Source organism: Ambystoma mexicanum, chromosome 10 (assembly GCF_040938575.1).
Source record: "Ambystoma mexicanum isolate Mex_15411 chromosome 10, UKY_AmexF1_1, whole genome shotgun sequence".
Lineage (NCBI taxonomy): Eukaryota > Metazoa > Chordata > Amphibia > Caudata > Ambystomatidae > Ambystoma > Ambystoma mexicanum.
In genome coordinates, this window is record NC_090932.1 from 1,104,570,014 (window position 1) to 1,104,585,578 (window position 15,565).

Sequence of the window (15,565 nt, forward strand, 5' to 3'; positions counted from 1 at the left end):
TGCCAGCGTCCTCTCGACTGTGGTCCTCGTGGGCTCTTCTTGCATATCTGCCTCGACTGCTTTGAAACTCCCGGACTCCACAAACACTGTATGTTGGTCCTTCTTTCTTTTTTATTGGAAAGTGCTGGGTCCGCCCCAGCGTATATGTGAAGTCCTTGGTCTCTCTTCCTGGAGCATTCTTTATTACTCGCTCGATCTTCTTCATCCCAGTATGGTTGTCTTCCAACCACAAAGTAATCTTCATATCTTGCAGACTCTTATTATTCCCAGAAAGCTTGTGTTCTTGTTGGTTGTATTCTGTGCAATAACAAACATTGACATGGGTGGGATGATTCTCAGGATGTCCTGGTGATATTGTGGACTTTTAATTGAGGGTCTTAGGGAGTCCCTTGATGGAATGGGAGTCCTTGTCCCCAAGAGAGGAGTCTCTCCCTGTGATGTCCCTCTTGCTGCCACACCTAGGGCAAATGTTGCATAGCGGGCACCCCTACCCAGCCTCGCAGGGAAGGGCTCCTGCCAGGATCCCGAGGTCCCGTTCCCGTTTTTGAGACTCGTATCCCAATGTGAGAGTGCCTGCTTCCAGGCGCGTGCAGTGCCTGGCTGCCCCGTTCTACCGATGCTGGCGGTTGCCCTGGAGAAGATCAGTGGCTGCTCCCCTTTCCGCAAAGCAGAGTTCGATTACAGCACACTGCACATCTTCAGACGGTCATGTGATTGTATCAGCTGGTCGGTGTGGTAGGCTCCGCCTACTACGTTCACATAAGAGGCCCGCAAACACAGCACTCGCTGCTTCTGGCATACCTCGTTTGTCTCTCGTTTCCTGGAGTTATTGTTCACAGCCTCTTGACTACCACCTGCCTATACAGACTGCTACTGCCTGTTCCTTTTGTACTCACTTGCCTTGCTGTTGCTGACTCACGCCTGCTATACGGACTGCTACTACCTGCTGCTTGTGTAATTGACTTGCATCGCTGTTGCTGACTCACGCCTGCTATATGGACTGCTTCTGCCTGCGGCTTGTGTACTTTACTTGTCTGGTTTTTGCTGACTTGTGCCTGCCGTAAGGACCTTCTTCTGTCTTCCACTTGAGAATATTCACGCTCCCCTCCTGGAACCGGTAAGGACACTCTCCCCACTGCGCGTTGCTGTGCTTCCGAATTCCAACCACTTCCTGTTGGGAATCTTCTAGAGACTTGTTATTCCACCTCCAGGATCTCGTGTGCACTCCTTCTGGACACTCTGCAGCGTTCACAGGTGCACCACCTCGCACCTAGTACGTTCCTCGTGATGACCCGGATGAGATCCCTACTAACCTCCCCTTTATTATTTTACACCTTCCTCGTTTCAGTTAAGTGGAATGCGTTTCTAGCAATAATTCTCATCATACCTCACTGAGCACCGGTAGGATAGCCACTCCACTTAGCAACCATACCTTACCTCATAGTATTCTCGAAACCCAGTGTAATTTCCATCCTTATTGTTACTAGATACCAGAGTCCTAGGAAGAGTGTTACCTCCTTGCTTTTCTCTGAACACTCCAGTGAAACGAAACAGGTTATTCACTTGTTCTGTAGGGGTTTTTAGATACCTTCCTCACCGACTACCATTAACCTCTGTGTTTTTTTCTTACGGCCTGGTACCGTGGCGGTTTGTTCTCCCTGCTCTGTCATTCCATCTGCTCCTCTGTCTGACTTCATCAACATACAGCAGACGGGTGCATCAAGGGAAAAAGTTCCCCCATGTGAGGAGGCTTGGGTTAAGGACTAACGCAGGCTCTTCAATCAATTAGAACAATTCAAAAGTCCAGTACTCACCTGTCAATATCTCCGCATACGATCCTCTGCCGGTGATAACAGCTCCCCTCTGGGGAGAAGTGACAAGATCCAGTGAACCGTAACAGGGGCAGAAGGGGGCATTCCTAGTGAATGAAGCATAACAAATACAGGAGCCAGGGACCAGGGCTTCCCTGTGGAGGTGATTGTCCACCAACACAGGACCTATCCTGGAATGCCGATAGACACTACCCCTAACATCTCCCCCGCCCCATCAATAGGAAAGCCATAGAAGAAGGAGGGACGATTGTAAAAGAAGAAACAGACCCATACTCAAGGTCCTATTGTCATTTGCCTTTGAGCTTGCTACCAAGAAAGACTTGGAGTAGTACACCATATGTATTGAGGACCTGAAAGTGAAAAGAGGGAAAGCGAGAGAGAGAGAGAGAGAGAGAGAGAGAGAGAGAGACAGAGAGAGAGAGAGAGAGAGAGAGAGAGATACAATAAGCAAAGCGACATCCCTACTTACATAAGAGTCAAAAGACCAGCACATGTTTCCCTATTGTGAAGTAACAATTAAAGAACATTTGCTCTAGCCTGCACGTGACCCTTGTGCCCTTTCTTACCTGCATGTATGCACAAAGCGGGGGCTGGTACGCAATCTAGATAAATAGGAGGACCCTGAGATATGAACTACGGTCCATCTAGAAGAGTGAGCAGTGCCTCATTGTTGCACTGCCAAGTACCAACTTGACAATCACCATGTCCTCCATCGATGTCCCACAGTGCTACCCCTTTAATCTTATAACTGGTGATGATTTAGGTACTTAAGATCGCAATGGACTTGAACACCTGGAGGTTGGGCTAAAGGACCAATTTGAAACCATGCTGTATCTGTGTCACGAATTTCAAACCATCGCATAGGCCTCAGCTTACACCCTCCAATGTAGCTCGATGGATGATGTGGAGGCCACGGGTCAACAATCATCTTGACACCATCAAAAAGATCAATCTGGCTGATAAGTACTATTTGCAACTGCACCTGGCTTGGGACAACCCTCACAAAGTATTCCTGACACTGCCACACATTATGTGCAGATGGCAACTATGACATGGCAGTTGCATCTGTCAAAGTACACTTCAACTCACAAGTGAATATGAAGTACAAGAGGCTTGTGATGCAGCATTCAAAACTGATCTAGGGATAGCTTACTGGCACATTTTACACTGGGGGTCTGCTCAGGACCTGCACCACACCAGACCAAGAGAAAGAAGTACATGTTCAAATCACCGAAGGCGGCAGATCAGCAAAACTGCCACAAATGATTCTGAGTGAACCAGTATGTCAAAGTTGGGGAGGTCGATCAAACTGTCTCATGTCAGGTGGACAAGGGGGACAACCTCGCAGTTGACCCAAACAAAAAAAAAAAAGCTGAGGGAGTTTGCCATGCAACACCCCGCTCACTATAAAAAAGGACCCTGCCCCTTTGGTTCCGATCACGGAAGTGAAAGGGAACCAGCGTTGCAGCGACACATCGCGTTCCGATGAAAGGTAAGTAGGGGCGTGGGGGTGTGTTGGGGGTGTGGGTGGGGTTGGGGGTATGTGCAGGGGTTAGTGTTGGTATGGATATGGGGTTGTTTTACCATGGATGTCCACATAGGAAATGTACGAACATTTATGTATAACGTACATTTCTCATGTGGTAATTTCTGTCACGGACATTTGAGCCACGGTAAAACATTCCTAAATTGCTATCCACACCACAGGAAGTGTACCCTGAACTGACTCACTTACAAGCCTTGTCATGTCCCCCTTGTGGGATGAAGTTATGAAAGAAAAGCAGGTGCTGAGAGTGGCCAGAGAAGATCCCTTCAAAAGAGCCAACAAAAGGACGAAGATCCGTGGATGAATTTGGGAGTGCACGAAAAATACTGGAGAATGTTGGAAAAGAGATGAAGTTGCTGGCAAAACAGCATTAAGAACAACTATGGTGCAAGACTCTTCCAACCCATGAAGAACCTTAAGTGGGTGGGGGGTGGTAGGTCAGAAAAAGGAGGCGGACAAAGTGGTGGCATTCGTACCAAGTTTTATTTAAAAAATATCGGAAAACGCCTATCTTGCCCTACCTAACACAAAACTAACTAAGGTGCTTGTTGTCAATTGTGCATTCCAAATCAATAGTCCATCCTCTGTCCAAATACTATTCTATGCTGACACTAACATTATTCAAAATATCAAAAGAAAAGAGGTCAAGGAGAATGACTCCCTTCTCCTGGGCAGGCTTTTCTAGCCTCAATATTCTATCTTAAAGTAGTTCCTTGTGATTACATGAACCAGTTCTTCTAGTTCCTCTAGGTGAGTCTTCAACCGCCAAGGTCTCCCCTTTTGTTCCTTAGATACAGTTTTAGGCTTTTCACCTACTGAACCCTATTCCTTTGGGACTCTTGCAGTGTCTCTTTACAACTTTCTACACTTGGTTCAATTATCAACCTCTTCCTGGACTGACTGACTTGAGTTTCAAAATGTCCTTTCTTGTCTTTATGATCACACTCTCACTGGGATGAGTGTACTAAGTTCTTCTATATTATCCACTTTATTTAAGATATTCACAACCACTGGGACGAGTATGATGAGTCACTTGGTACTCTTCACTTTCTTTGAGGCATTTGCCACCACTGGGACAAGTATGATGAGTCCTATGGTCTTCATTGTGCCATGCACCCCTCTGGGGACTCCTGCTGGTCCATTACATTTGTGCTGCCGGGTCAGCGTCATCGGTTCTTCCTGTGGGCTCTGGCTTCCTTGGGGTTTCCCAAACGCTTTTTGCGTTCCTTCCTTCTTCCTGCTTCGACGTGCGGCTCTGCAGAGCCTGTTCTCTCATGGTCTCAGCGTTGTTTGAGGACCAGATGGTCCACCTCTTCTGCATCAGGCCACCACCTGTATTTCTCTTGATCATCCACGGATTGGGTTTCTGCCCTCTCCATGCCTCTTTCACTTCTTGATTGCCAGCGTCCTCTCGACTGTGGTCCTCGTGGGCTCTTCTTGCATATCTGCCTCGACTGCTTTGAAACTCCCGGACTCCACAAACACTGTATGTTGGTCCTTCTTTCTTTTTTATTGGAAAGTGCTGGGTCCGCCCCAGCGTATATGTGAAGTCCTTGGTCTCTCTTCCTGGAGCATTCTTTATTACTCGCTCGATCTTCTTCATCCCAGTATGGTTGTCTTCCAACCACAAAGTAATCTTCATATCTTGCAGACTCTTATTATTCCCAGAAAGCTTGTGTTCTTGTTGGTTGTATTCTGTGCAATAACAAACATTGACATGGGTGGGATGATTCTCAGGATGTCCTGGTGATATTGTGGACTTTTAATTGAGGGTCTTAGGGAGTCCCTTGATGGAATGGGAGTCCTTGTCCCCAAGAGAGGAGTCTCTCCCTGTGATGTCCCTCTTGCTGCCACACCTAGGGCAAATGTTGCATAGCGGGCTCCCCTACCCAGCCTCGCAGGGAAGGGCTCCTGCCAGGATCCCGAGGTCCCGTTCCCGTTTTTGAGACTCGTATCCCAATGTGAGAGTGCCTGCTTCCAGGCGCGTGCAGTGCCTGGCTGCCCCGTTCTACCGATGCTGGCGGTTGCCCTGGAGAAGATCAGTGGCTGCTCCCCTTTCCGCAAAGCAGAGTTCGATTACAGCACACTGCACATCTTCAGACGGTCATGTGATTGTATCAGCTGGTCGGTGTGGTAGGCTCCGCCTACTACGTTCACATAAGAGGCCCGCAAACACAGCACTCGCTGCTTCTGGCATACCTCGTTTGTCTCTCGTTTCCTGGAGTTATTGTTCACAGCCTCTTGACTACCACCTGCCTATACAGACTGCTACTGCCTGTTCCTTTTGTACTCACTTGCCTTGCTGTTGCTGACTCACGCCTGCTATACGGACTGCTACTACCTGCTGCTTGTGTAATTGACTTGCATCGCTGTTGCTGACTCACGCCTGCTATATGGACTGCTTCTGCCTGCGGCTTGTGTACTTTACTTGTCTGGTTTTTGCTGACTTGTGCCTGCCGTAAGGACCTTCTTCTGTCTTCCACTTGAGAATATTCACGCTCCCCTCCTGGAACCGGTAAGGACACTCTCCCCACTGCGCGTTGCTGTGCTTCCGAATTCCAACCACTTCCTGTTGGGAATCTTCTAGAGACTTGTTATTCCACCTCCAGGATCTCGTGTGCACTCCTTCTGGACACTCTGCAGCGTTCACAGGTGCACCACCTCGCACCTAGTACGTTCCTCGTGATGACCCGGATGAGATCCCTACTAACCTCCCCTTTATTATTTTACACCTTCCTCGTTTCAGTTAAGTGGAATGCGTTTCTAGCAATAATTCTCATCATACCTCACTGAGCACCGGTAGGATAGCCACTCCACTTAGCAACCATACCTTACCTCATAGTATTCTCGAAACCCAGTGTAATTTCCATCCTTATTGTTACTAGATACCAGAGTCCTAGGAAGAGTGTTACCTCCTTGCTTTTCTCTGAACACTCCAGTGAAACGAAACAGGTTATTCACTTGTTCTGTAGGGGTTTTTAGATACCTTCCTCACCGACTACCATTAACCTCTGTGTTTTTTTCTTACGGCCTGGTACCGTGGCGGTTTGTTCTCCCTGCTCTGTCATTCCATCTGCTCCTCTGTCTGACTTCATCAACATACAGCAGACGGGTGCATCAAGGGAAAAAGTTCCCCCATGTGAGGAGGCTTGGGTTAAGGACTAACGCAGGCTCTTCAATCAATTAGAACAATTCAAAAGTCCAGTACTCACCTGTCAATATCTCCGCATACGATCCTCTGCCGGTGATAACAGCTCCCCTCTGGGGAGAAGTGACAAGATCCAGTGAACCGTAACAGGGGCAGAAGGGGGCATTCCTAGTGAATGAAGCATAACAAATACAGGAGCCAGGGACCAGGGCTTCCCTGTGGAGGTGATTGTCCACCAACACAGGACCTATCCTGGAATGCCGATAGACACTACCCCTAACATCTCCCCCGCCCCATCAATAGGAAAGCCATAGAAGAAGGAGGGACGATTGTAAAAGAAGAAACAGACCCATACTCAAGGTCCTATTGTCATTTGCCTTTGAGCTTGCTACCAAGAAAGACTTGGAGTAGTACACCATATGTATTGAGGACCTGAAAGTGAAAAGAGGGAAAGCGAGAGAGAGAGAGAGAGAGAGAGAGAGAGAGAGAGAGAGACAGAGAGAGAGAGAGAGAGAGGGAGAGAGATACAATAACCAAAGCGACATCCCTACTTACATAAGAGTCAAAAGACCAGCACATGTTTCCCTATTGTGAAGTAACAATTAAAGAACATTTGCTCTAGCCTGCACGTGACCCTTGTGCCCTTTCTTACCTGCATGTATGCACAAAGCGGGGGCTGGTACGCAATCTAGATAAATAGGAGGACCCTGAGATATGAACTACGGTCCATCTAGAAGAGTGAGCAGTGCCTCATTGTTGCACTGCCAAGTACCAACTTGACAATCACCATGTCCTCCATCGATGTCCCACAGTGCTACCCCTTTAATCTTATAACTGGTGATGATTTAGGTACTTAAGATCGCAATGGACTTGAACACCTGGAGGTTGGGCTAAAGGACCAATTTGAAACCATGCTGTATCTGTGTCACGAATTTCAAACCATCGCATAGGCCTCAGCTTACACCCTCCAATGTAGCTCGATGGATGATGTGGAGGCCACGGGTCAACAATCATCTTGACACCATCAAAAAGATCAATCTGGCTGATAAGTACTATTTGCAACTGCACCTGGCTTGGGACAACCCTCACAAAGTATTCCTGACACTGCCACACATTATGTGCAGATGGCAACTATGACATGGCAGTTGCATCTGTCAAAGTACACTTCAACTCACAAGTGAATATGAAGTACAAGAGGCTTGTGATGCAGCATTCAAAACTGATCTAGGGATAGCTTACTGGCACATTTTACACTGGGGGTCTGCTCAGGACCTGCACCACACCAGACCAAGAGAAAGAAGTACATGTTCAAATCACCGAAGGCGGCAGATCAGCAAAACTGCCACAAATGATTCTGAGTGAACCAGTATGTCAAAGTTGGGGAGGTCGATCAAACTGTCTCATGTCAGGTTGTCACATATATAAATGCCATGTTGGCGGGGCTGTCCAGCAAATTGAAATTGGAAATTGTGGTGGGCTGGGTAAAGACAGGTGATTCTTGCCTGACGGTAAATCCAAAGGCCTTTGCAAAGAAGGTGAAAATAGCATGTGGATTCTGTGGTGGAGAAGTTTTGCCCAATGGTAGGTGCATGGCGAAAGAGAGGTGGTGCTCAGCATGTGGTAAGACCAACCACTACATCAAAGAGCCCAGATTGGCAGCCATCCTTTCTCAAGGGCAGCAAGATATTCAGGTGTGGGTAACTGTTTGGGTCTAGACATTTTGGTACCTCAACAGTACACAAGTGGTGAACGCCTGTGCGCTCTCAACTCAGTTATAGGCAGATATACATTTGTTATGCATGCTTCCCATGCAAATATGGGAAGAGAATTGTCATTCATGCAGCTGTTTTCTTTTCATGTAAAAGTAGTGAGGAATAAACTGTTAACACCATAGGGATCATTCCGATGTCTTACTACTGGATTATTCCAGCTCAACAGTGTTTTTGCTAAAGAGATAGTAACTTTGATCGCGAAGACCGCAGGGGACGTTTCTCAAAATGTTGCACATTGACTGTCCTCTACTGAAAGTATGAATCAGTGTACCTTGGACAGGCCCAGAGGGGGGAAGCACTTGGCCAGAGTAGCTCTTGCACATGGTCGGCCAAGCATGCAGCTTTGGTTGCCCAAGCTGTGTGTGTGTTATCTCTGTGGGGTTCCCCCAGTACAAAAGACCATGCAAGTGAAGTAAGCTAATATCGTCACACAGAGATTATCCATCAAAATAGTAACATCACATTTGGAAGTTTCACTGGATCATGAGTGAATGTCAGGGCAGCAGAACAGTGTCCATTTCCCACATTGAAACCTTGACTTGCCCACACATCCACAAACATCTACACATATGCAGGCACATACTCTATATCGCTTTCAGGCAACTTTGAGGCAACAATATGACACAAGGAAATTTGGATGAAAAAATGTTGTGACAGAAACAGGTGAACGTAATCGCCTGAAATTTAGCGCATGGTAGAATAATTGCAACTAATCTACTTATGATTGGGTGTGAGCACGTGTGAGCTGGATAACATCAGTGGTCAAATTGAGTGGGAACAGTTGGGAGTGGTGTTCCAGTACTTCCATTTTTTTTTTTTGCAGGAGTTTCTGGCGCTTCTCTTTTTCTCTCAGTTTTACGCGTTTCACTAGCTTTTTCTTTCTCCTCTCGCGCTTCTTATCTGTGGCGTCTTCTCTGCATCTGCTTTCAGATCCCCTGCTTTGTTTTTTTCCTTGACTTCCTCAGGAGCCAATAGGGCTGCATCGCTGATGTTCACTGGTGCAACCTCTTCCATGGCAATTGCTGGGAGATTGGAGACTACCTTAATTTCTGGTACCGATGGTTTGGGTGTGAAGTGGAAATTGGAAAGTGCGTCGATTTTTAGGAAAAGGGAGTCCATCAACTTCTGAATTTCTACATGCTTTGGGTTTTCATCTTCTTCTGTCTTTTCCTTATTGAGTTTGACATATTCCTGTTCATAAAGTTCAGCAAGGCTTAATTTGCTCTTTTCATGGTCCAAAGTTAACAGCTTCTTGTATTCGAAGGCATCTTCCGTTGGCTTTTCTTTGCGTAAAACATCATCCCATGACTGCTCTTTTATCCTCTGCTTAATGATATCTTCCAGGTGTAATGTGGTTTCCTCTGTGATTACTGGCGCTGTCCTGGATGCATGATCAAACAGTAAGGTTTCCTCAAGTAAGCTATTTTCAGGCCTCTTTTGTGCAGTCACTTCACCCTTCAGCTGCCAAGACTTCTCATCAAGTAAATCTTTCTCCATGTCCTTAATTTTTTCAGTCATCTTATCCTGTCTTTTCTCAAAAGAAAGATTTTGGTTCAGGTGGATCATGCTTCTTCCCTCCAAGTATATCACCAAGTTCTTCTCCTCACTCTCATCTGATAAATCAAATGTCACTTTCTTGAAATCTTTTGCTTTTTTGCTTGCCACTGTCTCATCATTGTGTTCATCTTCATCATCTTCTTCCTCCTCCTCCTCCTCGTCTTCCTCAGACTGTTCGTCCTCTTTTTCATCACCTTCATCGTCATCATCATCCTCATTCTTCCCATTCACATTCTGCCCATCAACTGGATCAAAGTAGTCTTTGTAGTGCAAATCTCGTGAACTTTTGAGGGGATTGTTCAGCTTTCCAAAGAGGACATCTGCATTGCCATCATCGTTATCCTCATCATCGTCTGAAAGAACATCTTCAAAATAATCAATGTTGTCATCAGTTTTGCCTTTCCCATTTGCAGCTTTCTTGACATCGTCTAGATAGGCCTCCATCTCAACCAATTTAAAAAAGGTATCGTCCCCCACTGACATTTCACTTAGCCTATTAAGAGTTTTTGAGCTCTTTTTAGTTTTCTGCTCGAGTTCATCAATATTAAAGTCCACGTCAGAATCGCCATCACTGGAAGGATGTCTGGTGGCTTCCTTGCGCTTTCCCTTCCTGAGGATTTTGTCATTTTTCTCAAGATTACCATAACAGCTCTGGTCAGACTCCTCTTCCGAGCTCTCTCCATTCTCCACATTGCTGTCATTGCCGGTATTTTCTCTGGGCTCGTCGTCTTCTCCATCCGCAATGTTCAGAAGCGTGACATCTTTGTCCTTGATGATCTGACCAAAGGCTTTCTTAAAGAAGCCCAGAACAGCATTGTTTTGAAGTTCAAGCTGCTGCCAAATCTGCTCCTCGTCAAAGTTTTCTATCACTAGTTGATTTAGAGGACTTGCAGCTGCATCACTAGGCTCATGTTTGTGGAAATCATACAGGGTCTTTGTAAGAAGAGAAAATTCCGAGGCTAACCCATCCTGCACACTCAGGAATCTGTCGGGGCAGGCACTGGCTCCCTTTAAACTCTTCAAGCAATTCTGTAGTGGATCGCCTTTACGCCGCGTTGCCATTCTTGAACGTTAGGCTTGCACATGGGGTAACTCTGCTCAGTCTCGGCGTGGAGTTGCAAAAAATAAATAAATAAATAAAGTACTTTCATTTTGTACTGTTAACAGTTCCACTACTTTTTGCAACCATTATCACCATTCCAGGAACTGTTCTTTGTGAAAGTTAAAGCACACCTCTCCCCTTTACTACCAGATATCAGTTACAGCTAAACTGAAATATGTTTCAACTCAATTGGCTGTCAACCAGCATGACTGCAACCCTGAAATAATGTGTTGCACGTTGCTCCCTTCCTTCCTACACTGTCCCCCGCTGGAGTGACAGTTACACTATTTTTTGGTGAATATCTATCAGTGGATGACATCTCAAAAGACACCCTTGTCTGACACCAGAGGCCTCCACAACAACCAGGCCCGGATCCATAATGACTAGTCTGTGGAGCTGGTTGTGATCTGGTGCCTGCAAATTGCATTTCAAGTGAGAGGACATTCTGAACAGGAGATAAAGAAGCTAGAAAAAGTAGCCATGCTTGAATGTTTGAAGGGTCAAGTTCAGGTTTATGGGTTTTCGCCCATATTGCAGCCAACGTGCAGAAGGGCAAGCAAACTAAGGAGTGGAGGAAGTGTGCAGACTTCCATAAGAACTCCATAGAACATGGGAGACACATCACCCACACCATTAGCAATTTCTTGGTGCACCTCAATGGAGCCAAATGGTTCTCGGAGGTCGACTCGGACATGGTGTACCATCAACTCCATCTGTACCCAGATTCCAGCTACATTACTATCTTCTCGATCAATCGGGGCCTGAAGTTATACAAGCCACTTCATTATGGAGTGTCCTCTGCAGCAGTGATATTTCAAAACGCCGTCCAGGAAATCGTAGCTGACCTTCCAGCCAGCATTAACGAATAGCAATGCTATCCTAATTCACGTTGTAACAGAGCATGAGCATCATGATTGGTTGAGAACCGTAATGCAGAGCTTAAAAGAAAGCAGGCTGACACCATACCAACTTGGCTTCATGTTTGCAGCTAATGGTTTGTGTTGGCAAGCCCGAAAAAGGTCTATCCAGAATGTAAAGTCGACATCTGCACTTCATAATGTGTCAGAGGAGAGAAGTTTCATGGGGGGTGGTCTTACAGTGCATGCACTTCATACACAACCAGGCCACACCGACTTATCCCTGGTTCCATCTCCAATAAGGTGGAGTAGAAGCAGAAATTAGGTGGACCGCTCTGACAGTGGCATCTACGTATGGCCCAGTGCGCTGTGGACAGTTTATAGTGGCCCCTCCAAGGGTGGTGCAGTGGACTTGGGTAGTCAAAAGTGGTCCTTTCAAGTGTGGGGACAGCGGATTTTGGAGCGTTGGAAAAGCTGCTGACTGTGGACAACAAGTGTGGGAACAGTGAGCTGTCTATAGTGAAAAGTATTCTCTCTGAGAACAGTGGACTGTGCATAGACAAACATGCACCACAGAAGTTCGCAACAGCGGGTTGTGACTGGTGAGCACAATGTCTCCAGTGCAACAATAATGAACGGTGGCAGTAGGAAGTGCTTTCCCCAAGTGGGGCTCTGCATAGCAAAATGTGTTCTCTCCGTGCGTTCCAACAGTGGACTGTGGATGGTAGAAAAAGTTCTCTGCAATTGGGGAAACAGCAGAATGTGAACAGGGGAAGTGCATTTGACTGTTTATGGAAAAATGTGTGTTGGTCTCCATGTGTGGGGACAGTGAATTGCGACTATTAACAGTGCTGCCTCCATCTATGTGGCCAACGGAGAGTACACTGTACTCCTTTCAAGTTAGATTACAGTGGGGGTTGAATAATGAAACCTGTTCTCTCCACGACTGGGCAGTGGGCACAGTGCATAGTGAAAAGTGTAGGGACGGTGAACTCTGGATAATAAAAGTCCTTTTGCCAAGAGCATACCTCTCAATCTGTTGACATGTTTAGCGTGAAGTGAGACTGCTAAGGGAGGTGGACACATTTAAGCCAATGGAAGTGACCTATTTTGGAAGGTGGTCAAATGTCTCGGGAAGATAGCTCAGGGGCAACGCGCTCGCTTTGAAAGCAAGACGACGCAGCGTAATAGAGGTTCAATCTCCGGGTCTGCGCTTAGAAATCTCTGGGTATTAGGCGTGTTATAAATAACCAATGATATATGTAAATACATATTGCTAAAAAGGTGATCCCAAAGAGTGTATGGAGGTATGCCACTTGCCTGGGGGGGACAGATTTCAAAGGGGTGAAAACCTGCAAATGAGAGTAAGATTGGAGGTGTGTGCAAGTACTGTGGACTATAGATAGTAAACGTGCTGTGGACACACTGCATTGATGGCGTGCAGGTTTTCAAAAAACACAACCTTGTTTCTTTAGCGACACACTCAGTTATGTGTCAAAATTCCTACACTGTTATTTCTACCTTTTAATAAAATCCCACAAATAATTTTGACTTGAATAATTTAGACCTATGTCAAAATGGCGATTTACATAATTTGTAAAACATGTATTCCTCTTTCTCTACACTTTGGCACAAGCTTAATTACTAATTTAACCCCAGAGCCGGAATATTTTGGGAGAACATGCAGGACACAACCTGTATCTTCTAAATCTAAACCTTCATCTATTTTGAATTTAAGGGTTGAAATTATTACCTTTCGAAATGACTCCTCTCTACTGCTTGATCTGAAAGTATTGCTGATCAAAATTATAGATTATAAATGGCAAGCACTATTCCTTCCCACTTTGACCAAAGACATGATTTAATTTATTGTACCTCTCTCTTTCCTCCCCTCCATCACTTCCCTTCTCACCTCTCCCCCTTTCATGTTCAAGCACTTGCACATTCCAAATTGTCTCACGACCTAGCGAGAATGTGTTGTCTGTTTCTTCCCCTCTCCCCCTCCTGCACTTCCCCTCCTCCTTCTCCCCTGCTCTCATGCTGCAGGTTCCCAATGTCTCAAGACGTCTTAAGAACGTTTTGTTTTTGTTTACCTTTCATCCTCATTCCTATCCCCCTTGTCTTGATGCACCTTGATGCACACATTACCCCCCTGTCTTGATGCACCTTGATACACACATGTTGCTGTATAGTACACATTACAAATAACCAATAAATAAATAAATAAATATAGTGAATGCATCAAACGTTGATGTGAAGTGAATTAATATTCTCTTACAGTTGCTGACCGGGGTTAAGGGAGGTCTCGTCCACCACTCGATCATACTCCAGCCGGAAGTCCTCCAGCTCGCCCGTGTCTCCAAAGGCGCCCCACTCCGTGTTCACACACATCCGGCCCTCCTCACCCTCCACCAGCTCCACGTTCTCCATCTCCTCCATGTAGCAGGCATTGCAGCCGGTACCTAAGCAGGGGGTGAGTGGCAGAGAAAAGGGACAAGGTGAATGGGGATATTGGCCAGGTTTTATGAATTTAAATTCAGTTGCTCAAAGGTGTCTCGTGTGAGGGAAAGGACGAGAAGCAGGGAGGTCTACTGGAAAACCAGATAGGTTTGTGACATGCCATTGTGCTCCTGAAAGGATAGTAGGCGGGGTGAAGAATAAGGGTCTGTTTTTGTGCGTTAAGCAGTGTAGCATCAACTAATAGTATGTGATTTGTTTTTGTGCCTTGCCTATGCACGTGACTTTTATTTACTGGCTGATGTTCTTTAGCTCATTGTAATCCATGTAGCGCTGCACATGCAGGAAATGAACTGGGGAATTAAACGCCTTTATTTCCTTGGAAGGACATACTCCAATATTGTGCGCTAGGAGTGATGTCCTTCGGTCCAGATTTGTAAAAAATGGTGCAATTAGTGCAATGGTGCAATTAGCGCTCCTAATCCATTTTTATTCATTCAATTTGTCTCTCACACTCACACTGTTTGCTCCCTCTCTTTTGTCATGATTAAATGAACACGTAATACCTAACATAAAAGGTGGGTATGGAGAGTACATGAAAAGCAACAAACCAAGTGCATACTGCACATGCAGGCCTGTAACACAAACAGGCAAAGGTGGTCAGCCTCATGTTCCAGCACTTGTCTGTTGGAGTTAGGGGAGGTGGCAGACATAACATATTCGCCCCCAAATCCTGCTCTGCAAGACATATGTGGCTTCCTTAGCGGCTTGATTTCCATGCTGGTGGTAATGCTATGCACTTGAAATTACCACCTGATGAAAGCAGGTGAATTCCATGGGAATACATTGTAAATGTCTCTTGCAGGTGTTAATTGCAGGAGACATGTACTTTTTTTCCCCATCAACGTAGTGGTAAAGTGAAGAGTAAAGATTCTTGAGTTCTCTTCAGTTTTTCACTGTGTGGTGGAAATGAAGAAAAATGAGCAGAGGAGAAGTGCAAACAGAGGTTTTCTCCATGAAATATACTCATTCATTGTAAATGACCCCCATAAATCTAAATATTTGAGAGTTACACATTAGACATTTTACAAACACTTATTCTATTTGTGCTTTCATTGCGCCATGAAAACAATTGGACTTTATGTTGCATGTCAAGCTGTGTTGTCACTTACATCCCAAACGTATAGTTCATATTGTTGTGTGATTTTGAACGCAATAATGAAATGAACCCGTTCTGTGCCCATTACCCCAAAATTCGGATAGGTATATATAACAACATCCTCCATTAATGATC

At 45.7% G+C, this 15,565-nt stretch overlaps 1 protein-coding gene and 1 pseudogene across 1 annotated transcript in view; both read right to left on the minus strand.

The window, feature by feature from the left end:
• Positions 1-15,565, minus strand: part of GCK (glucokinase) — a 406,174-nt gene that overhangs the window by 89,297 nt on the left and 301,312 nt on the right. Inside the window, exon 7 of the mRNA XM_069618957.1 lies at positions 14,093-14,276. Within this exon, the coding sequence (XP_069475058.1) occupies positions 14,093-14,276 (184 nt within the window). The remainder of the gene's footprint in view (positions 1-14,092; positions 14,277-15,565) is intronic.
• Positions 9,119-10,974, minus strand: LOC138492029 (U3 small nucleolar ribonucleoprotein protein MPP10 pseudogene; annotated as a pseudogene).